The sequence below is a fragment of the Phacochoerus africanus genome, chromosome 12 (assembly GCF_016906955.1).
Source record: "Phacochoerus africanus isolate WHEZ1 chromosome 12, ROS_Pafr_v1, whole genome shotgun sequence".
In the NCBI taxonomy this organism is placed as follows: Eukaryota; Metazoa; Chordata; class Mammalia; order Artiodactyla; family Suidae; genus Phacochoerus; species Phacochoerus africanus.
In genome coordinates, this window is record NC_062555.1 from 25,691,924 (window position 1) to 25,716,505 (window position 24,582).

The window sequence follows — 24,582 nt, forward strand, 5'->3', positions numbered from 1 at the left end:
ATGAGATAGACATGTATAAAATAAGTAATAGGTAGGTAAGATATCTAGGATAGATAGTGATGAATTCAGTGGGAAAAAAATAAAAGAATTAGAGGAGTTCCCTTGTGGCGCAGTGGGCTGCCAGGGCATAGGTTCAGTCCCTGGCACGGGAACTTCCACATGCCACAGGCATGGCCAAAGAGACAGGGAAAGAGAGAGAGAGAGGGAATTAGGGATGGACCTTTAGGTAGAATTGTTACCAAACACAAGTGTGTATGCCCTGGCAAGGCCAAACAATACTGAAATGTGAGAGTTTGGAGCAGAGAAAGATTTATTGCAGGTCTATGCAAGGAGATGGGTGGCCCGTGCCCTGAAAAGCCTGAACTCCCTGAAGGCTTTCAGCAAAGCCCTTTTAAAGGCAAGGTGAGGGAGGGGCATGGTTAGTTGTTGCAGATTTCTGGGTGTGGGATCCTTTGTTCTCGCAGCTGTCCACATAGGTCAGGTCACGGTCAAGTCATGAAATCATTCTCTGTTCAGGTCAGCTCATGGCCCAGCCCTCCTATGTATGTCAAGGTGTAGGCAGCATCCTATTACAAAAGATGCAAAGCATGACTAAGCCCAGAGTAAAGTTAAAATAAAAGGAACAGATCCACTACGGAGTCAGATTTGTTCTATTACAAATTACAGCATGACCACTGAAGGTGACACGAGACTGAAGTTCTCGGTAGGTGAGAAATGTCTTATGGAATAGCACCCCTGGCAGAGGAATAGCAGATGCAAAGGCCCTGAGGCAAAGAGTCCCTGGGATATTCCAGAGGCTGAATTGAGGTCGTTATGACCACAGGGGAACGAACAAGGCGGAGGCATAATAAGATCAGACCCCTGGGGCTTGTAGGCCATCATAAGGACTTTGGCTTTTCCTCCAAGTCAGATGGGAAGTTCTTGGAGAGTTGGGGCTTTTGTTGTTGTTAAAGTGTAGTTGATTTACAGTGTTTCATTAAGTCCATGTGTACAGCAAAGTGATTCGACTATATATATATATATGTACTCTTTTTCAGATTCTGTCCCCTTACAGGTAATTATAAGATATTGAATACAGTTCCCTGTGCCCTGCAGTAGGCCCTTGTTGTTTATGCATTTTATATATAGTCGGTGTATATGTTAATCCAAACTGATGGGATGGTGTGGAGCAGAAGACTGAAATGATTTGACCTGCATTTTAACAGAATCACTCTGCTCGTTAAGGCTGAGGATAGGGTAGAAAAGGAGAGGTTAGGATAGAAGGAGGGTGCTTAAAGGAGATTCATTCAATAATTCAAGTAAAAGGATGATTATTTGAGAGGAGAGCATGAAGGAGAAGCATCACATTGTCACATCAACACCTTTTTTCTCCCTCCAAATTCAGGATAGAAATGAACACTGAAGGATCCTGGCTCATGCGAAGGAAAGGAGAGGGAGCGGCCCTGGCCTGCTCTCTCCTGCCCTCTGCTGGGAAGCCCAGGTTATTCAGCTCAGGTCTCTCCAGAATATTCCTGGCAACAGTGTGGCGGCCTCCCTGAGTCTTGTAGATGGACCATGCTCTCAGGCAGAGCCTTTCACGTCCATACCTGAAACTTACCCTACTCCTCTGCATCACAGGATGGTTTCTCATTTAAAATGTTCCTCTTGGACCGGCCTTTTGGATAGTTTTTCCTTTTCTCTGAGCTAGATCTCCAGTAGTCCTCACCCATTTTATTTCCCCATCTTTTTTTTTTTTTTTGTCTTTTTAGGTCCTCACCTGAGGCCTATGGAGGTTCCCAGGCTAGGGGTCGAATTGGAGCTGTAGTCGTCCGCCCACGCCAGAACCACAGCAACGCCGATCCGAGCCACATCTGTGACCTACACCACAGCTCACTGCAACGCCGGATCCTTAACCCACTGAGCAAGGCCAGGGATTGAACCTGAAACCTCAGGGTTCCTAGTCGGATTCGTTTCCGACGTGCCAGGATGGGAACTCCTCCCCATCCAGTTTTAGTCTGGTTTTAGATGAGAGGGTTCAGTGTCTATGCCATCTTCGTCTCGGGGAAGGCCTGCAGCTCTCTGGGTTCATGGATTCTCTCGTCCCCACGCCCACGTAGGGTGAGCAGTGCTCTGCCTCCGAGAAGAGTCAGGAAGAGTGTCAGTTAGCTCATTCTAACTCAGAGAAACTCCTTAAAGACCCAGCAGGTTTCTTGTTTTTCTTTTTAGGGCCACAGGGCAGCATAGGGAAGTTCCCAGGCTAGGGGTCAAATCTGAGCTATAGCCACAAGCTGCAGCAACGCGGGATCTTACCTGTGTCTGCGACCTACACCACAGCTCATGCCAACACTGGATCCTTAATCTACTGAGCGAGGTCAGGGATCAAACCCGCATCCTCATGGATGCTGGTCGGGTTGTTACTGCTGAGCCACGACGGGACCTCCTCGCAGCAGGTTTTACATTTCTATTTCTACAGGCCCGCTGCCTGCGTGCCCGGTGCCCACTGCCCATTGCCCCAATCCAGATGGAGTTCGCACAGGGGAGAAGCGGACTCAACCTTCCACGTTTATCTTAACTCTGTAGTTTCCAAGGAAACGGTGCAGCAAGAAGACAGACACTGAGTTCCCAATTCTGCATCAGCCCAGGTGGGCTGCTGAACCTCTACACAGCTAAGCATATCAGCATCATGCTGGGCATAGTGCTGCCGTCTCATAACCATCCAGGGAACACGACGAAGAATGAACGACTCATGAAGAATGAGTCCTCACACGTCCTGATTCTGAGAGGGAGCTGACACTGCCCTTCTGCAGGCATTTATCAAAGGCATAATTTGAATTTCAGTCAATGTTCAACCTGGCTTGCTTGATGGTCTGTCTTTTCTAAATGTATTATTATTATTATTTTGCTTTTTAGGGCCTCACCCATAGCTTATGGAGGTTCCCAGGCCAGGGGTCCAATAGGAGCTACAGCTGCAGGTCTACACCACAGACCTAGCAACACAAGATCCAAGCTGCATCTGCGACCTATACCATAGCTCACGGCAATGCCGGATCCCTAACCCACTGAGCAAGGCCAGGGATGGAAGTGGTGACTTCATGGTTACTAGTCGGATTCGTTTCCGCTGCCCCACAATAGGAACACCTCTGAGTGTATTTTTGATCAACTAAATCAGTTTGAATCAAATAGCTAATTTAATGTGAATCAAATGAAGATAATGTGGAAAAAATGGAAGTACCATATATTATAAAATATAAGCTTATTTCATGAGAAATAATATCATTATTATTACTATTATTATTATTGAGAGCTTTTTAGTGAAAGTATATTCCTGATTACAAAATTGACATAAAACTTTTGATGAACTTTTGGGTGTTGTCATATAAAGGCAATTAAATACTTGTTCAGGCCTTTGCTCAAGGCTAGAGCCATCTGAAATAGTTTTGTGAAGAAATGCGGCTTCTGCCTTTTGACAAATGTTTGCTGAATGAGCGCACAAAATAACAAATGCTATTTGCTCAGCTGATATTTGATATTTATCACATCCTTGCAAGGCACTGGACACTGTGCCTGAGCATGGGGACCCAGAGATGATGAAGACAGCATTTATCCCTGACAAAAAAACTCACAGCTTATTCAGGGAGGAGGCATGTAAACAAAAATTACAGTCTCTCTCTGAACAGAGGGATGAAGAAGCAGCAAGAAAGATGCTGCTCAGAGTCAGGAAGCGCTCCAGAGAAAAAGCAGTCCAGGAAGCTGAGTGAAAATGCACCACTTCCAGGGTGTAGAGCTGCAACTGTATTCGTTATTCTTTTTGAAAGAATAGCAATGAGCGGAACTGCAAGGGGGAAAGGCTGCTGATATGTTTAAGAAAGGGATGAAGTCTCTCCCCTCGCGTGGTGTTTGCTCTGAGGGTCGGCTGGTGGTTAACTCGTTGTGTTCTACCCTAAACCCCCTTCTCTCCGACTCCTCCCCTTAGGGCCTCCCTAGCCGTCAGCTGGGTGTGCAGGTCTGAGTGAGCAGGGGATTTGATCACACATATCAGCAACATGTAATATTGTGAGTGTAACGGAAAGAAACAGGAGTCAGGGGTTCCAGAGCCAGCTTTGATGTTCTCTGGCAGTTGGGTATCGATAAGGGACAATAGTTCTGAGTCTCTGTTTCCTCAATCAAATGTATAAACATAATAATATCCCCTAACCTCAGGGTCATGGTGAGAATGAAATGATTTAATGTAAGTTTTTTCACAAGCTATTGGTCTACACATATGTTGGTTGTCACTATTTTTTTTTTGTCTTTTTGCTATTTCTTTGGGCCGCTTCCGCAGCATATGGAGGTTCCCAGGCTAGGGGTCTCATCGGAGCTGTAGCCGCCGGCCTACGCCAGAGCCACAGCAACGCGGGATCCGAGCCGCGTCTGCAACCTACACCACAGCTCACAGCAACGCCGGATCGTTAACCCACTGAGCAAGGGCAGGGACCGAACCCGCAACCTCATGGTTCCTAGTCGGATTTATTAACCACTGCGCCATGATGGGAACTCCGGTTGTCACTATTTTAATATCTTCAATATTGCTGCTAATACCAATGCTGTTTACATGTTTACCAATATTTTATACTGGTATCATTTTCTAATACTTGAACGGCTTTCTTTTTGAATATATTAGAACCATACTCAGGAATGGATTTACTAAGATCATGCTCTGTGCCCTGTTTATGAGCTTAAACTGGAATATTATGATGTCTAAGCAAGAATTTAATTTCTGAAACTGCCATGTCATAAAATAAGTGATTTAAGAATTTATTAATGTTGTAACATTTCAAATACTCAGGAATAACAATTATCCTAATGAAGAGAGATGAAAGAAAGGTATTTGTTATGATTAAAAGATTATAATTACAGAAGTATGAAATGTATAATATTGATATATTTAAAACATAAAATGTGATCATTGCAATTTTCCTATAGTTTTACCAAGAAACGTACAAAATTAAGTGATATAAACCATTCACAAAAGTGGTGTGCTTTTCAAACACAGCATCCTGCAGACCCTGAAATAGGTTATTCCAACTTAAACTTGGTATATATTTTCTTTTTTTCTTTTTCGAGCCACACCGCGGCATATGGAAGTTCCCAGGGGTCAAATTGGAACTGCATCTGCCGGTCTACACCATAGCCACAGCAACACAGGATCCAAGTCGCGTCTGCAACCCACACCACAGCTCACAGCAACGCCGGATTCCCCAACCCACTGAGCGAGGCCAGGGGTGAAACCCACATCCTCATGGATCCCAGCTGGATTCGTTTCCGCTGCGCTACAACAGGAATTCCCATAAACTTGGTATATATTTTCTTATTTTTACACATTAAAAAATATATGTACACACATTAAAATATAGGCAGTAGATTGAGGAAGTCTTGCCTGTTGACTTAGAGAAATAATATTTTAAAATCAAATAATATCTTTGTACCTGTCATGGCATTCAAGATGGGAAGAAAGTGGGAGAAAATATGGCCCTAGAAGAGGAACTAAGGATGAGTTGGTTAGAGTCGGGGGAGGCAGCAGGCAGGAGAAGGAAGCTGTTTCCCCAGCAGGCAGGCACTCCAGGAAAGATCCTGCAGCACAGGGAAGAAGAAGGCATGCCCCAGCCCCACTGTCCATCCTGAGCATAACTTTGACTCTCCCTGAAAGCAACTCAGAGACACCAGAAAGAATTAGACAGCTATAACAGCAAAGTAGTGAAATTAGTTAAATAAGTAAAATAGTGTGTATTGTACAAGAATATCTCTTGCGGTTAAGGGTAGCCAGTGGCCTGGAAGAGTTCAAGGTCATGAAGACACAGGCATCTGCCTAATTCCAAGCCCTGACCTACTCAGAGGAGTACCTTGAAGGCTCATGCAAGAAGCTGGGTGGTCCATGCCCCCCAAACCCCTTGAAGGGTTTCAGCAAAGCAAAGGATTTAATTAATTAATTAATTTTCATTTTTTGCTTTTTAGGGCTGCCCCCGCAGCATATGGGGGTTCCCAGGCTTGGGGTCTAATGGGAGCTACAGCTGCAGGTCTATACCACAGCCACAGCAACACCAGATCTGAGCTGCGTCTGTGACCTACACCACAGCTCAGGGCAGGCCAGGGAGTGGAACCTGCAACCTCATGGTTCCTAGTCGGATTGGTTTCCGTTGTGCCACAACGGGACCTCCTAAAGCATTTTTAAAGGCGAGGTAATGGAGGGTGTGGCTGGTTGTTGCAAATTTCTTGGTGCCAGAATCCAGGTAGGTCAGGTCACAATGTTCCTGTAACCCTCCAACAAGACAAATGTTATTCTCTGTTCTGCAAGTGTTTATATGAATGGAAAAGTGTTACATCCTTAAAGGTCAGAGCCTTCAGAATGGACTCTCCTGTATGTTTCAAGCCTGTAGGCAACATTCTTAACTCAAAGCAAAAGCAGCAGAACACAAAGGTTAGGGTAAAAGAAACAGATCCAGTATGGAGTCAGACTTGTTCTTTCCTCTCACAAGGACAGGTATGTCCCTGCTTACTTGGAGGGCTCAGGCAGGGGCAGCGTGGTTCCGGGTAGCCAAGGATCTGGACAGGACACGTTAGGGAGAGGCCAGGCCACCAGATCAGACCCTTGGGGGACCGAGGCATCTGCGATTCCAAACCATCACCCACCCCAAAAGCCTCATTCCCCCTGAAGACACATCTGGCCAGAGCTCTCCCTTGCTAGGGTGGGCGGGTCTGGCTAGTGCCTTCTGTATTTGGAGACATCTGGGGGCCATAGTGTCTGGAGGAGCCCCAGGTCCCTATGAGGCAGCAAGTCCACCTGGGGACTGACTATCACCCATTTGTAGCTGTTGTCCCCAGTTTGCAGTTGTCCCTCAAAGCGATTTCAGGGGGAAGGTGGGGAGTGTTCCCTCTACCCAGTGGGGATCTGCAGGCCTGGGGGGGGGGCCCCCCTGCCTGCCTCAGGTCGGCTGCAGTGTGCACTGCGCATGGTGAGCAGTGTGGTCCAGGGAGTCTGGGGTCTGGAACCAGTCCTGGATCTTCAGAGGGATGGTCACTAGAACAGGCTCTTGTGGGGAACGACAGGCCCTATTCCCAGCAGTGCCACACCTGGAGGGGACTCTCCGCCTTGCCTTGGCCAGCGGGGTGGGCTGCCTGGGGAGGGTCCCTCCCATGGGGACACTGGGAGCCCTGGCCTCTGTGGGGAGAGGGTGGGACCATGGAGCAGAGTCTGGTAGGAATAACAAAGTGTTACTAATACATAACAATAATAATAAATAACATGTTATAAATAGCATTTAGAATAATAAATGAAAGTACTTAATTTCATATTTCACAGGATTAAATTCATCATTGATGATTACATTGATTTCATATACACTAAGAAAAATTCTGCAACTAAAATATACCAGGTTCAAGACACAGTTGATTATAAAGTCCATGATAGTTTCTAACAACAACAACAACAAAAATGTGGAGTTCACGTCATGGCGCAGTGGTCAACGAATCCAACTAGGAACCATGAGGTTGTGGGTTCGATCCCTGCCCTTGCTCAGTGGGTTGATGATCCGGCGTTGCCGTGAGCTGTGGTGCAGGTTGCAGACGCGGCTCGGATCCCGCGTTGCTGTGGCTCTGGTGTAGGCTGGTGGCTACAGCTCCAATTCGACCCCTAGCCTGGGAACCTCCATATGCCACGGGAGCGGCCCAAGAAATAGCAAAAAGCCAAAAAAAAAAAAAAGTGAGGGGGGAATGGAACAGTCTTGGAATTGAGGAAACTTAGTTGTCCTTCAGAGATGAGTCCTAGGCTTGTAAAAGCTGGCTTCAATGAATGCTTTTAAAAAGGTGTTCTCTTACATCTTGGTATCCTTAGAAAAAGTGTGTCTAAATGCACAAACCAGAACTCTTATTGGGTAAAAATCCAAAGATGTTTCCACCGAAAATAAAAATCCCAAGCTTTAATCTGTTACAGCATCTTGCTAATCATTATTATACTTGCTGGTTACTGTTAATCGGAGCAGCAAGTCACACAGCCTCTTTGCATTGCTCTAGGATGTTCAGAGATGACAGCTATCATGTGCAGAAGGCACCGTGAATCTCTAGCTGTAAGGGCGACCTGTGCTACTGTCCCTCTCTGCACTGATCCTGGGTCCAGATTTGCTCTGATAACTGCTGGAACTGGTACATCATACATCATTCCTTAGAGAACTCAGAAATAGCACATAGCATTCTTATTCAAAAGGAAATGGTTGTGCAGAGGCCTGTGAAATATCTTGGGTAGACTCTGAAATGTAGGATGATAACCCAAAGCTAGAGTAGAATTATTTCCCACGTGTGGGCTCTGCAGGTAATGAGAGAGGTGTTCAGAGTGGTGGCCCATCGGTGCCACATGGTATGTGTCCTGCACTCTCTTGCCACTGTGCTAAGTGATAACAGCATCAGTGAGAGACCTGATCCTGGCTGATTACCTGCCATGTACTTTATCTGGTGGCACAGGACGTTAACCTTTTTTTTTTTTTGGTCTTTTTTTTTTTGCCTTTTCTAGTGCCACTTCCCAAGACATATGGAGGTTCCCAGGCTAGGGGTCGAATCGGAGCTGTAGCCAGCGGCCTACACCAGAGCCACAGCAATGCAGGATCTGAGCCTTGTCTGCAACCTATACCACAGCTCACAGCGACGCTGGATCCTTAACCCACTGAGCAAGGCCAGGGATCGAACCCGAAACCTCATGGTTCCTAGTCAGATTCGTTAACCACTGTGCCACAACGGGGACTCCCAGGACGTTAACCTTGACCACTCATTGCTGACAGATGCATGTTGAAGTGCAAAATCTCTAACTGCTGATCAGAACAGTGTGGGGTGCAATCATTTGTAAACAATGTTTTGTTTTAGACATTGGCCAAAGCCATAACACTGCCTTTATGGCTTTTGACTTGGAGGGGGCCCAGGCTTGTGGAAGGCTTGAGAAGCTCCATCCTGGCAGGCCAGATGGCTTCCAGGAGAGATGGTGGGTTAGTCCACAGCCGGGACTTGACGCTTCATTCTCAGTTCATTGACTGTAGCCTGTGTCCCAGAATATGTGCTAAATGCTTCCGATCTCGGCATTAAAGGGCAAAGACTTTGACCTCAACAAGCTAGCGATTTCGTAAATAAAGTTGACAAATTACGAATTGCTGTAAAATATAATATATACTTTTATACTACAGTGGCATGGCACTTAAGGCAGGTATAAGTGGTTCCGTACCGTTTCCAGGATCATGCGATACTGGAACTCAGCCTTGGAGAACTACCTGGAATCAGCTAGGGGGGGTCAGGAGTGAGAAGTGGGCTTTAAGCTATGTGCAGCTTGGGGGGGGGGCAGCATGGTCCTAGGGAGACGAGGATCTGGCCAGGACATGTCAGGGAGAGGCCAAGCCACCAGATCAGGCCCGTGAGAGACAAGGCTGAAAGACCATCCTTGTAGGTGGCACTGACATTGTCCACATTTTCTAGAAGTTTCTATAGCGTACCGATTAACTGCTCTTTCCTGAAGACAAGGGGAAACTGTTGTAAAGATGCACAGAGACAGTGGTAAAATCAGATTTGTATTTTATCCACACCGCTCGCAGAAAAGTAGAGAGTGATTTGAGGAGAGAAGCCAGTGGCCATCAGACCAGATGAGAGACGGTGAGGGTCTGAATAAGTTTGCAGCAATAGCGATGGTACCTTAGATCCATTTCTAAGGGAGAGGTGACAGGATTTGATGACTAATTAGGATGTGGGAAATAAATCTGGCTTGGTGACCTGGAATGATAACCCCATTCACTGGCAGGGGTGGGTGTGGGATCAGAGAGGATGGATGGAGGAGGGAGTTTTCCTTTGGGATCGTAGATTGATGCCTGAGAGATGGGTGGAGGAGACATCCTGTAGCTCTCTGGACTCAGAGAGCTTGCCTAGGTGTTCCTGTATGGCTCAGTGGGTTACAAACCCAGCTAGTGTCCATGAGGACCCCAGTTCAGTCCCTGGCCTCGATCTGTGGGTTAGGGATCCGATGTGGCCATGAGCTGTGGTGTAGGTTGCACACATGGCTTGGATCCCGCATTGCTGGGGATGTGGCATAGATTGTGGGCTGTAGTTCCGATTCGACCCCTAGTCTGGGAACTTCCATATGCTGCAGGCGCAGCCCTAAAAAGCAAAAAGAAGAAGAAGGGTTCGCCTGGCATTACAGATGCTCCTGTGTAGCTTCTGTGAAAGTGTCTGGGGTAAAAACTGCTTCCTGGTTTCCATGAGGCTATGGTCACCTGCTTCTCCATCTATGATCTCTTCTCCAACACAAACAAAACTTAATTTTTCTCCAGTGCACCTTGAATTCCTTGCTCTTTGCTAGAACTTGGCATTTTTTGGATGGAACCACTTTGCACACAGCCCTTCTGCAAGGGGTCCTCTGCCCTTGATGGATGAGGGCCAGGAGGGAGCTGGGCTTTCTCACTAAGCCCACTGCTCCTGAAAGACCACCGTTTGGTTCATGACTCACTTCCCACGCACACCACTCTCTTCCCTGCCGTCTAAGTCGTTAATTGACATAATCCTGGTTCAACCACTTTCTAGCTTTTTTGATCTGGTTCAAATTTCTTAATTTCTCTGGGCTTCAATCCCACCCTTAAGAAAATGGGCATCATGGAGTTCTCGTTGTGGCGCAGCAGAAATAAATCTGGCTAGCATCCATGAGGTTGCAGGTTCGATCCCTGGCCTCCCTCAGTGGGTTAAGGATCTGGTGTTACTGTGAGCTGTGGTGTAGGTCTCAGACTCATCTTGGATCCTGCGTTGCTTTGGCTGTGGCATAGGCTGGCAGCTGTAGCTCCTATTCGACCCCTAGCCTGGGAACCTCCATATGCTGTGGGTGCGGCCCTAAAAAGCAAAAAAAAAAAAAAAAAAAAAGAAAAGGGAGGGGGGCCATTGTAATAGTGCCTCGTGAATAATTTTTGACAGTTAAAGTCAAATCATGTACTTAAAATGTGTAGCATAGTACCTGCTGTGAAATAAGCTCTCAATGAATATCAGTTATTATCATTAATAACAGGCAATGATCTTTGCCTTCAAAGCAGTTGTGGGAGGTAAGCAAGTAACAAATAAATAAAATAAAATGATGTAAAGGCTGTGAAAACACAAGAGGTTGGCATCAGTAAGGAAATCAGGGAAGACTTCACTGAGGATGGTTTGTTTTCACCGAAGTCTTAAAGGATGATTCGCCAGGTGGAAGGTGGGACAGAATTCTGTAGAGAGAGAGAAGGAGAGAGAGGGAGAGAGGAGAGAAACAAAGTGAGAGAGGGAGAGACAGAGAGAGGGTGAGAAGGAGAGAGAGGCAGAGAAAGAGACAGAGACAGAGGGAGAGCTCAGTGTGTCCAAACTTATGGGAAGGGGAGGCATGTGGTGGGTTTGAGAAAAAGCAAATGGTTTGATAGAATTGTCATATGGAGGGATGATAGAATTGCCTGGGAAATGAACTTAGAAATATTTACAAAGGTTTTTAGGTGCCAAATAAGAAATTTCTGATTTATCCAAAACCCACTAGGAGCTGTTGCAGAATTTTAGAATTTCCAAGCTTTTAGGATTTCTTGTGATGTCTTCTTTTTTTCAGTGCCCTCCATCTCTCTCCTGCTCTAGCCCTATGGTGACACAGGTTCGGGTGAGATCTTACATCTTTCCAAACTGCTTTATCATCAAACTTGTCACCACCACCTGGGCTTCTCATTTCCTTGCTTCTGTTGACATCTTACTTGGTCTTTAGCAGAATCTCCGTCTCCTGGCCTCTCCACCCTCAGACTGTGTATTCCTCCTGCCCTGTCTTGAAGTCGCCCTAATACTCCTGGGCTTGGCGGGGAACTGTTTTGCTGACGTGCCTCTGTTATGTCCACACTTTCTTCTCCTTGACCTGCAATTAATATTTTGCAGCTTTCCTGTCCTGAAAAGCCCCATTCCCCACTTTCTTTTCTCCTGATTTAAAGGCCATGGATCCCCCTCAGATATTGATTATCTAATTGTAGTTACACATTTACAGTTGTTGAGCAGGCATTTGTATGTCAGTTGTAGATTTTTAAGTCATATTTACTATAGCGGCTGCTCCAAAACTTTCTGGTTTCTAACTTCTATATTCTCAGCGCCACATCTGTATTTAACTGAGATCGAAGCTGTTCCCAATTCTCTTGCAGAGGTGTCTTTGCTTCCAATTACTTTTCAAAAAACTGTTTAAATTCTACCTGCTCTGAGACATTGAGGAAGGAAAACAGGAAAGAAGAAATGACTGTAGATGATACCTACCATTCACTGAGCATTAACTATACCAGCCAGCAGTGGACAGCAGAGCCTGGTCCTGGGTGGCCTGTCTATAAAAAACAGGTTCTTTCTGCACTTCTGCGTGAATGGCAGAGGCCGGGGGAAGAAGGAACATAATAGTAGCAGGTGCAATTTTTTTACAACTCTGTAACAACATTTTTTTTTTTTTTGGTCTTTTTACTATTTCTTTGAGAGGTTCCCAGGCTAGGGGTCTCATCGGAGCTGTAGCCACCGGCCTACACCAGAGCCACAGCAACGCGGGATCTGAGCCGCGTCTGCAACCTACACCACAGCTCACGGCAACGCCGGATCCTTAACCCACTGAGCAAGGGCAGGGACCGAACCCGCAACCTCATGATTCCTAGTCGGATTCATTAACCACTGCGCCACGACGGAACTCCTGTAACAACATTTTGAAAGAGTAATGGTGTCACTTGTAGGAGAGAGCAGCTGGCTGCTGTGCCTGCTCCCACAGCATTAGCTATGGAACTGCCTCGCTTGCATCTATGCAGGTCTCCTGTAGTGTTCTCTGTTCCCCCATCATGTGCAATGGCGGCTTGGGAATTATGGTGGCCTGATGTATTCCCAGAGTTCTAGAAAGAAAATGGGACTTTACGGAGTTCCCGTCATGGCTCAGTGGTTAACAAATCCGACTAGGAAACATGAGGTTGCGGGTTCGGCCCCTGGCCTTGCTCAGTGGGTGAAGGATCCGCTGTTGCTGTGGCTCTGGCGTAGGCCAGCAGCTACAGCTCTGATTTGACCCCTAGCCTGGGAACCTCCATATGCCCTGAGAGCGGCCCAAGAAAAGGCGAAAAGACAAAAAAAAAAAAAGAAAAGAAAAGAAAAGGGGACATTAATAACCTCTTTTCTGGGATCCCAGCATGTATCTGGGGTTCTAGCAAATGCCCAGCTCACCTAGGATGGGAGGAGGAGTATGGGGCTTCTATTCCCACTGCATTTTTGCTGAATCTTTGACCCTGGGCTTCTCTCCTTTGATCAGAAGGTTGGACCAAAAGCTGAACAGTTCTGTTTATTTGAACATGCTACTCCAATCTATTCTATCTTAGGTCTGTAAATCAATCGGGATTTGGTCGGGAAAAAAATTCATTCTCTGTATTTCAGATATAAAGAGTTTAATATAGGACTTAATGGATTGTACACAGAACAGGCTATATGACTTTGTGAGCCCTAATGCAAAATAAAAATAAAATTTAAAGTTCTTTTTTTAGGAGTTCCTGTCCTGGCTCCGTGGTTAATGAGCCCGACTAGTATCCATGAGGATGTGGGTTCGATCCCTGGCCTTACTCAGTGGGTTAAGGATCTGGCGTCGCCATGAGCTGTGGTGTAGGTTGCAGATGCAGCTTGGATCCAGAGTCTCTACGGCTGCAGTGTAGGCCAGCAGCGGCAGCTCCGATTTGACCCCTAGCCTGGGAACTTCCGTATGCCACGGGTGTGGCCCTAAAAAGACTAAATAAATAAATAAATAAATAAAGTTCCTTTTAAAAAAATTATTAAGAATTTCAATATGGTGACAGAAGAACATTAAATCAAGCAAGGAATCTGTTATGCTATGAGCTAAATTGTGTCCTCACCTGAAATTCCCATGTTGAAGTACTAACCCCTATGCTGAAACACCTCAGCAAGTGACCTTACCTGAAAACATTTTCTGTAGATGTAATTAATAAAAATGAGGTCATCCTGGAGTAGATTGAGCCCCTAATCCAACATGAATGGTTTCCTTATAAAAAGGGAAATCTGGACATGGACAGGCACACAGGGAGAACACCATATGAAGATGAGGATGGAGGCTGTGTGATGCTTCCTCTTTTTTTTTTTTTTTTGTCTTTTTAGGGCCACACCCTCAGGATATCAGGGTTCCCAGGCTAGGGGTCAAGTCAGAGTTGCAGCTGCCGGCCTACACCACAGCCACAGCAATGCCAGATCCGAGCTGTGTCTGCAACCTACACCACAGATCATGACAACACCTTATCCTTAACTCATTGAGCAAGGCCAGGAATCAAATCCGCGTCCTCATGGATGCTAGTCAGATTTGTTTCCGCTGAGTCAGGACGGGAACCCCTGTGTGATGCTTTTTTAAGCCCAAGGATGCCAGCATTTCCGTCCACCACGAGAAAGGAGGGAGAGGAGCAGAATAGAATCTTCCTGCCGCTCTCAGACTTGAAAACTGTGAGGAAATACATTTCTGTTGCTGAAGCTGCCTGGCTTCTGGCGGTTTGTTCCAGAAGCCCTAGCAAACTCACACAGGGCCCTTCCAGGTGCAGGGCCCTGGGTGACGGACGGCAAAGGTCAACGATAGCCCTGCTGGTCCAGTGGCTGGGAGGTCGGGGAGGGGAAGTTAGAGAAGTTTCCAGGAAAGCCCTTAGTCCACAGCACCAAGTCGGGGTCCTTAAAAGCTCCTAGGAAGGCACTGCCATTCTGAAGATTCTCTGGGAAGTTTCCAGCCATTCCGTCCTCAGCAGTGGGGGGGTTGGGGTGGTGGTGGTCCCAGGCTCCCCAGGAAGTGCTGTCAGGCTCAGTTGTCCTTGTCTTGTGAGGGTCTGAGCTGGGAAATCCCTGGAGAATCTTGGCCCCGCCCACTTTCCTAACCCGGAAGTGCCTCTCCCTGGCGGACTGTCACCACGGACCCCTTGGAGGAGGAGATTTGAGAAGACGACTGCCTGGCATCAAGGTGATGCAGGGGCGTGGTCTCAGGAGGAGGTGACGTCAGCGCTGGGTGGACCCAATCTCTGCAAGGATGGCTCTCTCCCTCCCCCCGCCCCCCGCATGCTTGGACTGGCCCTCTTTGCACTTGAAGTTTGGGTGTTGCTTTTCTTGAGCTTTCATATGGCAGCGGTGTCTTTGACTAGATGTCTGCATGAAGCTGGGGTGTAGGCTTTGCTCCTCCACCTCAGGAATATGAAGTGAAGATTTTCACTGACCGTGAACTTGGCTGCCAGCAGTGCCTATACAGAATCTTTCCGCATGCGGGAAAGAGGGGACACAGAATGATGAAGCCAGCAAGCAAGAAAGGAATAGAAAAGAGGGTCGAGGAGAAAGGAGGACGTGGGGAGGGAAGAAAGAATCTAGCCAAGAAGCCTTTGAAGAGGCAAAGGGAGAACCAAGGGTGTGTGGCCAAGAAAGCCAAGAGGAGCAGGGGTGGCTTTTTGTGTTACGTCAATTCCGTCTTATATGAGAAGAAAGGGAGTGTTCTTAGATTATTTGCCAGGAGCGTTGCTTCTCCACAAAGCCAGTGGGTCAGCTTGGGAACGTCTCGCATTTTACCTTCTCACTTTACTTGAGGGAAATGCATGCGATACCAGTCTTTCTTCCACATTTATGTTTAAAAAAATATTTGGTTATGAGGAAATTTCTGGACTTCTTTTGAAAGTTGAAGTTCTAATGAAAATTGCATAGAACTATCCCTGACTGTCAGGAATGAATGCTCTGACATTTAGTCACCTATGTTTATGTAGAGATGCCCCTGTGGACATTAGCACAGAATTACTGAGTCTTAATGAGCCACCAAAGCTAATTAAGTCAGAGATTTGTTTGCTTGTTTTTTGGTTTTTGGTTTTTTGGTTTTGGTTGGTTGTTTTTTGGTTTTTGGTTTTTCCCTGCCCTGTACATTTTTTGGGTGCAGAGTTCCCCTTATTTGTGTGTGTGTGTGGTTTTTTTCCCTGACACTTTCTATTTACTTTTGCTTCGCACAGAATTATAAACCAGTTCCAACAGATTCCTGGATTGATTTTTGTGAAGGAATTTTGCAGTTATGAATTTCCCATCTCTTAGACAGTCGGCTGTAGAAGTGCTGCTTCTCAGTGTCAGTGCATTCAATTTCTGTTGCTACGTAGCGTTGTAATGACATGGCACCAGACTTAGTGACCCTAGTCATGAAATGTTTCCAGGTAGACTGGACCACACTGTTTAAGCATATTGTCAAAGATCGGTTAATTGTCTCTATTTAATGGCTGTATGCCTGTAACAGGAAACATGCAAATGAAAACTGAAAATCATAGTTAGTTTTCCAGATGTTTTATCTATGAAACCAGGCATCTGGAAATAGGAAAACATCTGGATGACTGACTCCTCTTATCACTGTTCACGCAGCTATTTTGGCATCACACAGACACAGACCAAATCGCTTTTCTCCCTTATCAGTAATAACGAAAAACCGCAGTAAGAATCACATTGTTGGAGTTCCCGCTGAGGTGCAGGGGATTGATGATCCAACGTTGTCTCTGTGGCAGCACAGGTTCCATCCTTGGCCCAGTGCAGCAGCTGTGGCAAAGGTTGGAGTTTCGGCTCGGCTTCCATCCCTGGCCCAGGAACTTCCATTTGCTGCCAGTGTGGCTGGAAAAAAAAAAAAAAAGAATCATGTTGTTAATATTAAGAGTAACACAAACAAATCAGATTAACTCCAAAGTAAATAGTTGTTTGAACTGAAATTGTATTTAAGCTATGAAACACGCTCTCATACATGTATCAGGATCTCTAAAGTGTTTGAATGACATTGTTATAAATGGAGCTGCGGTATCTAAAATAATGGCTTTTCTTGTATTTCTTAAGCATGAGGAAGTAATCTGGGTATGAAACAGATGAATCGATGAATTTTGCCGAGTGATGAAATAAAATTTAGAGACGCATTAGTAAGTTTTAAACCACTGATTTGACTTTATATGTCATTAGTGTTCAGCAATGACTAAAATGCCAAAGGATATAACACAAAGGCATCGTGGAAAGGTGGATTGGGAGTTCTCATCATAGGTCAGCGGTTAATGAACCCAATTAATATCCATGAGGATGCGGGTTCGATCCCTGGCCTTGCTCAGTGGATTAAGGATCTGGCGTTGCCGTGAGCTGTGGTGTAGGTTGCCGATGAAGCTCGGATCTTCGTTGCTGTGGTGTAGGCCAGAGGCTACAGCTCCAATTCGACCCGTAGCCTGGGAACCTCCACATGCCACAGGTATGGCCCTAAAAAGACAAAAAAACAAAAAACTAAAAGGTGGATTGACTAGAGCAGACAGGAATGGCAGAACTGTTATGTACTAGCTGGGGGACATGGGCGCGTAGGGGTACCTTAAATAGGTTGGAATGGAATAAAAGAACGTGTGTGAAATCACCCCCCCACACACATATGGTGGGCATTTATGGAGTGCCAGGTGCCCTCTGCTCAGGGAGCATCACGGAAATGCCCACAGATGGATCACTTCACCCATGAGCAGAGCTCTCTGCTTAGTCCTGACAGATCAAGGTCGTTTTAATATGGAATACGAACACGTACATAGTTTTAGTTGCTCCATATGTTTTTAAAGTAATTACATAAAACATTTAAAAAAGAAGGTGTCATTTTTGTCTTTCATACATTCGTGGAAAGTAAAAAGAGGTCTCTATTATTGGATTGTCTTATGTGGCTTACATAAAGATACCAAAGCCCTGCTGAAAAGCTGCTTCAGAGACGGAACAAGAACACCAGTCTCCCCCAGACAGTGCAATGTTCCGTGCCTTGACCTTCCTGATACCAAGTACAACGGATATGGAAAATCTCATTCGCAGACTGTGTGAGAAGTAGCCAGGCCTCAAAGGGCAAAGACCTTTTCCTACCACCGACACTATTCCACGACTTTCCATCTTTACTAGTATAGGATGGACGTTCTTTTTCTTCTCAAAAACCAGTCAAATTTGACAGCTGGCAGCCCTTTTCACTTCAGTGTTTGTAGCATCTAGTCACAGTTGTAAATGCAGGCGGTTTAGACTATCTTAGTGGGTTTTCCATCAGGAGAAGGGGCGCAAAAGCATTTAAACTACTAAAAACCTCTGAGTTATTTGAGAAGTCCTCAATATTATTTTAATGCATAACTTATTATCCTGGGTTATAGGCATAGGAATAAAGATGGACAAACATAGATAGTTCCCCTTTGGTGTCTTAAAACCTGTATGCAAATTTATTGTGTCTCAAATAGTATTTTTTTTTTTGGTCTTTTGTCTTTTGTCTTTTGTTGTTGTTGTTGTTGCTATTTCTTGGGCCGCTCCCACGGCATATGGAGGTTCCCAGGCTAGGGGTCCAATCGGAGCCATAGCCACCGGCCTACGCCAGAGCCACAGCAACACGGGATCCGAGCCGGGTCTGCAACCTACACCACAGCTCACGGCAATGCCGGATCGTTAACCCACTGAGCAAGGGCAGGGACCGAACCCGCAACCTCATGGTTCCTAGTCGGATTCGTTAACCACTGCGCCACGACGGGAACTCCTCAAATCGTATTTTGACAGATTCATTAGGGTAGTTCGCTAACTTAGTATGACCACTTTTTTAACTCCTAAACTTAATTTGCTTAGTAAATAATCTTCATCTACTATTTTGAGGAGGTGTGGAATAGAGATTTTTTAAAAAATGTAATGTTTCCTTAAAATGAAGTAGCTTCTGGAGTTCCCGTTGTGGCGCAGCAGAAACTTGTATCAATGAGGATGCATGTTCGATGCCTGGCCCTGCTCAGTGGGATAAGGCTCCAGTGCTATGAGCTGTGGTGTAGGTTGCAGATGTGGCTCGGATCCCACATTACTATGGCTGTGGTGTAGGCCAGCAGCTGCGGCTCCAATTCAGCCCTTAGCCTGGGAACTTCCATATACCTCAGGTTCAGTCCTTCAAATAAACAAACAAACAAACAAACAGAAGTATCTTCTAATAAAACCACTAATTGCACTGAGTTTAAGCCACAAACTGATTTTCTATTAAGAGTATTTTATAACACTATAGAAAATTAAAATTCTGACGTGTCTTTGCCAAAGAAACAGTTAAGGAAACAATTGTATGTCATATATGTACAATAAACGTTGTGTAGAAAGAACAAGGTTTTTTTTGTTTTTTGTTTTTGTTTTCCTCTAGGAAACACTTCGTATATACCCAATGCTATCATAAAGGCTTTAGACATTGTAATTGTAATAATTACCCATAGGTTCATTTCAGCCATGGCCCCCATTTTTCTGGTGAGGCAACAGAACAGAGACAGGTTAAGGATGGTTAAGGCACTTCTTCAAGGTCACACAGCTATGGAGGCTGGGCCAAGATCGCAACCTGAGCCGTGTGGCTTTGGAGTCACTTACTTACCTACTGCTCTATATGGTGCCTAATGAAACTAGGTATTTAAAAATAATTTAAAGACATCAGCCCGCCCCTTTCAGGCTTCCAACAAAAGTACAGTAAACAATACCTTGGTTCTAAAAATGATTTGTTTGCAGGGACTGAAAAGCCACAAGCTGTTGTAGGCAATAGTTCTTTGTAGGTAACAGCTGTTCTGCTTTGTGCAGCTTCCCACACACGGGCCAGAAAGTTAGTGCCAATTACAATTAAGGAGGCAAATTATTTTGGGCAGCATCACATTTGACAAGAGCTTTGGTACATAAAGCATTGGCAAAGAGTGCACATATTAACACTTTGCTAAAACTTTTCTTTTTTCCTGTGCTGACTTTCTTTTAAAAAGGCGTGAACTGTGAATTGGAAGTTGAGGAATGCTGGTCCCAGCCCTGCCTAAATGGTGCGACTTGTCGGGATGCCGCGGGGGCTTATGCCTGTGACTGTGCCCCCGGATTCCTAGGCGACCGCTGTGAATTTGACACTGATGAGTGTGCCAGTGGGCCGTGTCTCCACGGAGGGCTGTGCATGGATGGAGCCAACAGGTGTGTTTTCTCCTACAAGAGACCTCACCATGCTGAATCTGGAGATCTCTCATCCCTGGCTTAACACTGTCGTGTTGCTTTATACTCTAAATGAGGAAAAGTTATACCATTCAGGTTTTACCAGAAAATACATCCTTCAGGAGTTCCAGTCGTGGCTCAGCAGAAATGAACCCAACTAGCATCCATGAGGACGCAGGTTCAATCCCTGGCCTCACTCAGTGGGTTAAGGATCCGGCGTTGCTGTGAGCTGTGGTGTAGGTTGCAGACTCCGGCTTGGATCCTGCGTGGCTGTGGCTGTGGCATAGGCTGGCGGCTACAGCTCCGATTGGACCCCTAGCCTGGGAACCTCCATATGCTGTGGATGCAGCCCTCAAAAAGACAAAAAACAAGCAGACAAAAACAAACCAAAAAAAAACCCTTAATAAATTACACTTTAATATGATGCATATAATAAATTGGAGTGATAGTAATTGAATTCATATAAATATTTTTAAAAGAACTCTCTAATGCTTACCTAAACCACGAGTATTGCGTTATCAAACACATAACAACTTTTAGCAGCATTAGTACTTAGCAGTGTCCTGATGGATGCTTCAGCAGCGCAGTGGAAAGCAAGGTGGGAGTTAAAGCTCCCCCTTCACGACAAGGAGTTTAAAGTTCAGGGAAGAAAGGTGACCTCCACAAGTTCACCCAGTTAATTCTTTACAAAAGGAGGACTGCAGTCCAGTTTTCCTCTATTTAATAAATACCGTATAATTTATCCCCAATCTAAATGTCACAGTGAATCAGACTCAAAAGGGAAGCAGCAAAAGGCACATGTGCTTCAAATATACCCAGGAAAATAACGTAATTTTTAAATAGAGCAATGCAGGGGAATGTTCCCTTTTTTTTTTTGAACATTTCTTTTGTAAATGATAACGCATCACCTTTAATCACATTTCAGACCTTGCCTCTGACTGTCACTTACACTCAGATCTTTCTCCCGAGGCATGAATTTTCATTCCTGGAGACAGGTCACGGGGCCACATGTAGGCAGACAGACCCGAATGGCAGTTTCCACATAGGTGCTACAGAGGAGAAGCGGAGGCTATCCTGGCCATGCCTTACTATTTCCAGATAGCATCTGGACAGAAATTACAAGGTTTATTTTATTTTTATTTTTATTTTTTTGCGTGTGTGTGTGTATTTTTAGGACCACAGGTGCAGCATATGGAAGTTCCCAGGCTAGGGGTCAGATCGGAGTTACAGCTGCCAGCCTACACCAGAGCCACAGCCATGCAGGATCTGAGCTGCATCTGCGACCTATAGTGCAGCTCATGGCAATGCCGGATCCTGAACCCACTGAGTGAGGCCAGGGATCAAACCGTAGTCCTCATGGATCCTAGTCACATTTGTTTCCACTGAGCCACAACAGGAACTCCTTACAAGGCAGTTTTGATGCCTCTGGAAACGCAAACAGAACAAGGCTGAAACCTCTCCAGCTTTGCTCTCTCCACCTGACACATGCCACGAATGATTTTTCTGTTGTATCCATCTCCCTCTTATTACCTACATTTATTTTGAGAGGATCATCACAAGGTCAGCAGGTGCAACTGGACCTTATTTTCCCACCACCAAAAAGTCACGCATTTGCTACAGGGTATGTGGGTAAATCCGAAACTATACCTCATGAAGGGTTCTCGCAGACAAAGACAGACATACATGGAGACTCTGATTCCGTGAATTCAGGTCCCCTCACCAGCCTTGAGTACAGGGCTCTTGTCTCTCATATCTCTCACATCATAGACTTTTTGGTAGGTATTTTTACTTAAAGAAATGGAACAGTGAACCGAAGATTTCTAGCTAGAGAAGGTAGATATACAAATTTTAGTCCCGTATATTTGCTAATATTTCCGTTTCCTTAGTGAAATGTTAAATGTCTGTGTTGGTGGTAAACAGACACACAGCCGTGGTGAAGAGGACTGTTACTCGTTATGAAATTGTTAGGTATCCTTCCCTCCAGACACTCACGTCATCTAAGCTGAGTGTGTCCGCCCATGTTTTTGCAATACGAGATCTTTGAGATTTATTTATTTATTTATTTGTCTTTTTGCCTTTTCTAGGGCCGCTTCCTGCGGGCATATGGAGGTTCCCAGGCCAGGGGTCTCATCAGAGCTGTAGCCACCGGCCTACGCCAGAGCCACAGCAACGCGGGATCTGAGCCGCGTCTGCAACCTACACCACAGCTCACGGCAACACCGGATCGTTAACCCACTGAGCAAGGGCAGGGACCGAACCCGCAACCTCATGGTTCCTAGTCGGATTCGTTAACCACTGAGCCACGACGGGAACTCCGAGGGGAGGCCATTTAAATTGAAAGCCTCCCCTTGATAAAGTGTACAACTCTCCCCATCGGATTAATATTTTAGGTCTGTCAGATAATCCCACTCAATCTACAAATGATTCTAAATAGCAAGACTGAAATATTCTCGTAATGTAAAAATAAGGAAACGTAAGTCAAGTTTATATAATGAGAACTTTTCTTTTTCTTCATAATTCATTGTTTCATTTTTCATAAGGGATCTTATTATTGGGCTCTCTGTATAAAAAAGTACCACGATGGTATAAATCATTCTGTACTGCCCTGACAAATATTAACAACTTTATTTCATACTACTTAGTAGTTTTATTCAGTATTTTCTGCTCTTTCTGTATATTCTCTTTTTTCTTCTTTTTTTGCTTTTTAGGGCTGAACCTACAGCGTATGGCAGTTCCCAGGCTAGGGGTCGAATCAGAGCTGTAGTTGCTGGCCTGCACCACAGCAACACCAGATCCAAGCTGTGTCTGTGACCTATACCACAGCTAACAGGAACGCTGGATCCTTAACCCGCTGAATGAGGCCAAGGATTGAACCTGTGTCCTCATGAATGCCAGTTCGATTCGTTTCTGCTGCACCATGACGGGAACATCTATTGTTCCTTCCGCTTTTTTTTTTTTTGTCTTTTTGGGGCCGCACCTGCAGCATATGGAGGTTCCCAGTTTCCCAGGCTAGGGGTCGAATCAAAGCTGTAGCTGCTGGCTTATGCCACAGCCACAGCAATGCCAGATCTGAGCGTGTCTGGCGCTATAGCACAGCTCAAGGCCATGCTGGATCCTTAACCCACTGAATGAGGCCAGGGATCATACCTTAGTCCTCATGGATACTAGTCAGATTCATTTCCACTGAGCCATGATGGGAACTCCTGTATCCATTTTTTTTTTTTTTTGGTCTTTTTGCTATTTCTTGGGCCGCTCCCGCGGCATATGGAGATTCCCACACTAGGGGTCCAATCGGAGCTGTAGCCACTGGCCTACGCCAGAGCCACAGCAACGCAGGATCCGAGCCGCGTCTGCGACCTACACCACAGCTCACGGCAACGCCGGATCGTTAACCCACTGAGCAAGGGCAGGGACCGAACCCGCAACCTCATGGTTCCTAGTCAGATTCGTTAACCACTGCGCCACGACGGGAACTCCCTGTATCCATTCTTTACGTGCACATTTAACTATCCCAATAACTCTGTGACAAAGGTGCTATTATCTTCAATTTATGGATGAGGAAACTCAGGTAAATGATCATGGTTTGCAAATAATTTTGATTGAAAACTATACCATAAAATTTAAAATATGATAATGTGGACACACACGATGCTTTCAGACTTACTTACAGAGAGAATTCCTCAAGGTTTCTGCTAAGTATTAAAACCATGGCATGGGTGTGGGGTTGATGGACAGGTGAAGAGGCAGGAAGAGGATGTCTGATCTCCCTGTGACTGAGAGCTGATGTGAAAATTTCATTTTACTCTCCAGCTACAGCTGTAACTGCACTGGGAGTGGGTTCACAGGGACACGTTGTGAGACCCTGATGCTTCCGTGTTGGTCAAAACCCTGTCACAATAATGCCACATGTGAGGATGGTACTGACAATTACACCTGTCACTGCTGGCCTGGTAAGTGACAAAATATCTTCCGTCATTTCTTTTTCACTTAGAAATAGGAACAGATCGCTCCTAGCGAATAGAAACTGAACATTCTTGTGGCTCAAGCGTTCAAACCAACTCTTTCTTCTGGTTTTCATTGCTTAACGATATTCTTCAGTGCTCAAACATATCTACTGCTACACTGTGCCTGGTCTCAGGTCATTTACCAAACTGCCCAATGATCAGAATCTTCTAGAAGAAACAGGGAGCGGGGGGGGGGGGAATCAAGGGAAGGTTCCATTTCGGCATAGTCTTGGTGGAGAAAAATTCCTTAGAAGATGCTTGCTTTTCCTCCGAGATATTTTCTTTGCCACCTAGAATATATTAAACCCCATGAAGCACCATCATTATCCTAAGTGCTCGTGTTATAATTCATGGGGCCAGTCAACACGATCCTGAGGCTTCCCATAGGGGGTGTAGAATGATATTCCAGAAATGGGAGTATCTCCTAGCCCTTTATAATGTAAAAGGAAATACGAGTTAAACGGATAGAAACCATAACTAAAATTTACACTTAAAAGGGGATTAGGCTTGAGTGTAGCGATGATCCCAGAATCAATAGGAAACTGTATGTAACACTTGAATCAACAGGCCACCCATAAATATTGATGTTAATTCTGGCACA

The 24,582-nt window shown here is 45.4% G+C and overlaps 1 protein-coding gene across 1 annotated transcript in view; it reads left to right on the forward strand.

Annotated features, from left to right (window-relative positions):
* Positions 1-24,582, forward strand: part of CRB1 (crumbs cell polarity complex component 1) — a 198,258-nt gene that overhangs the window by 46,283 nt on the left and 127,393 nt on the right. Inside the window, exons 3-4 of the mRNA XM_047755432.1 lie at positions 19,764-19,959; positions 23,788-23,927. Of these exons, the coding sequence (XP_047611388.1) occupies positions 19,764-19,959; positions 23,788-23,927 (336 nt within the window). The remainder of the gene's footprint in view (positions 1-19,763; positions 19,960-23,787; positions 23,928-24,582) is intronic.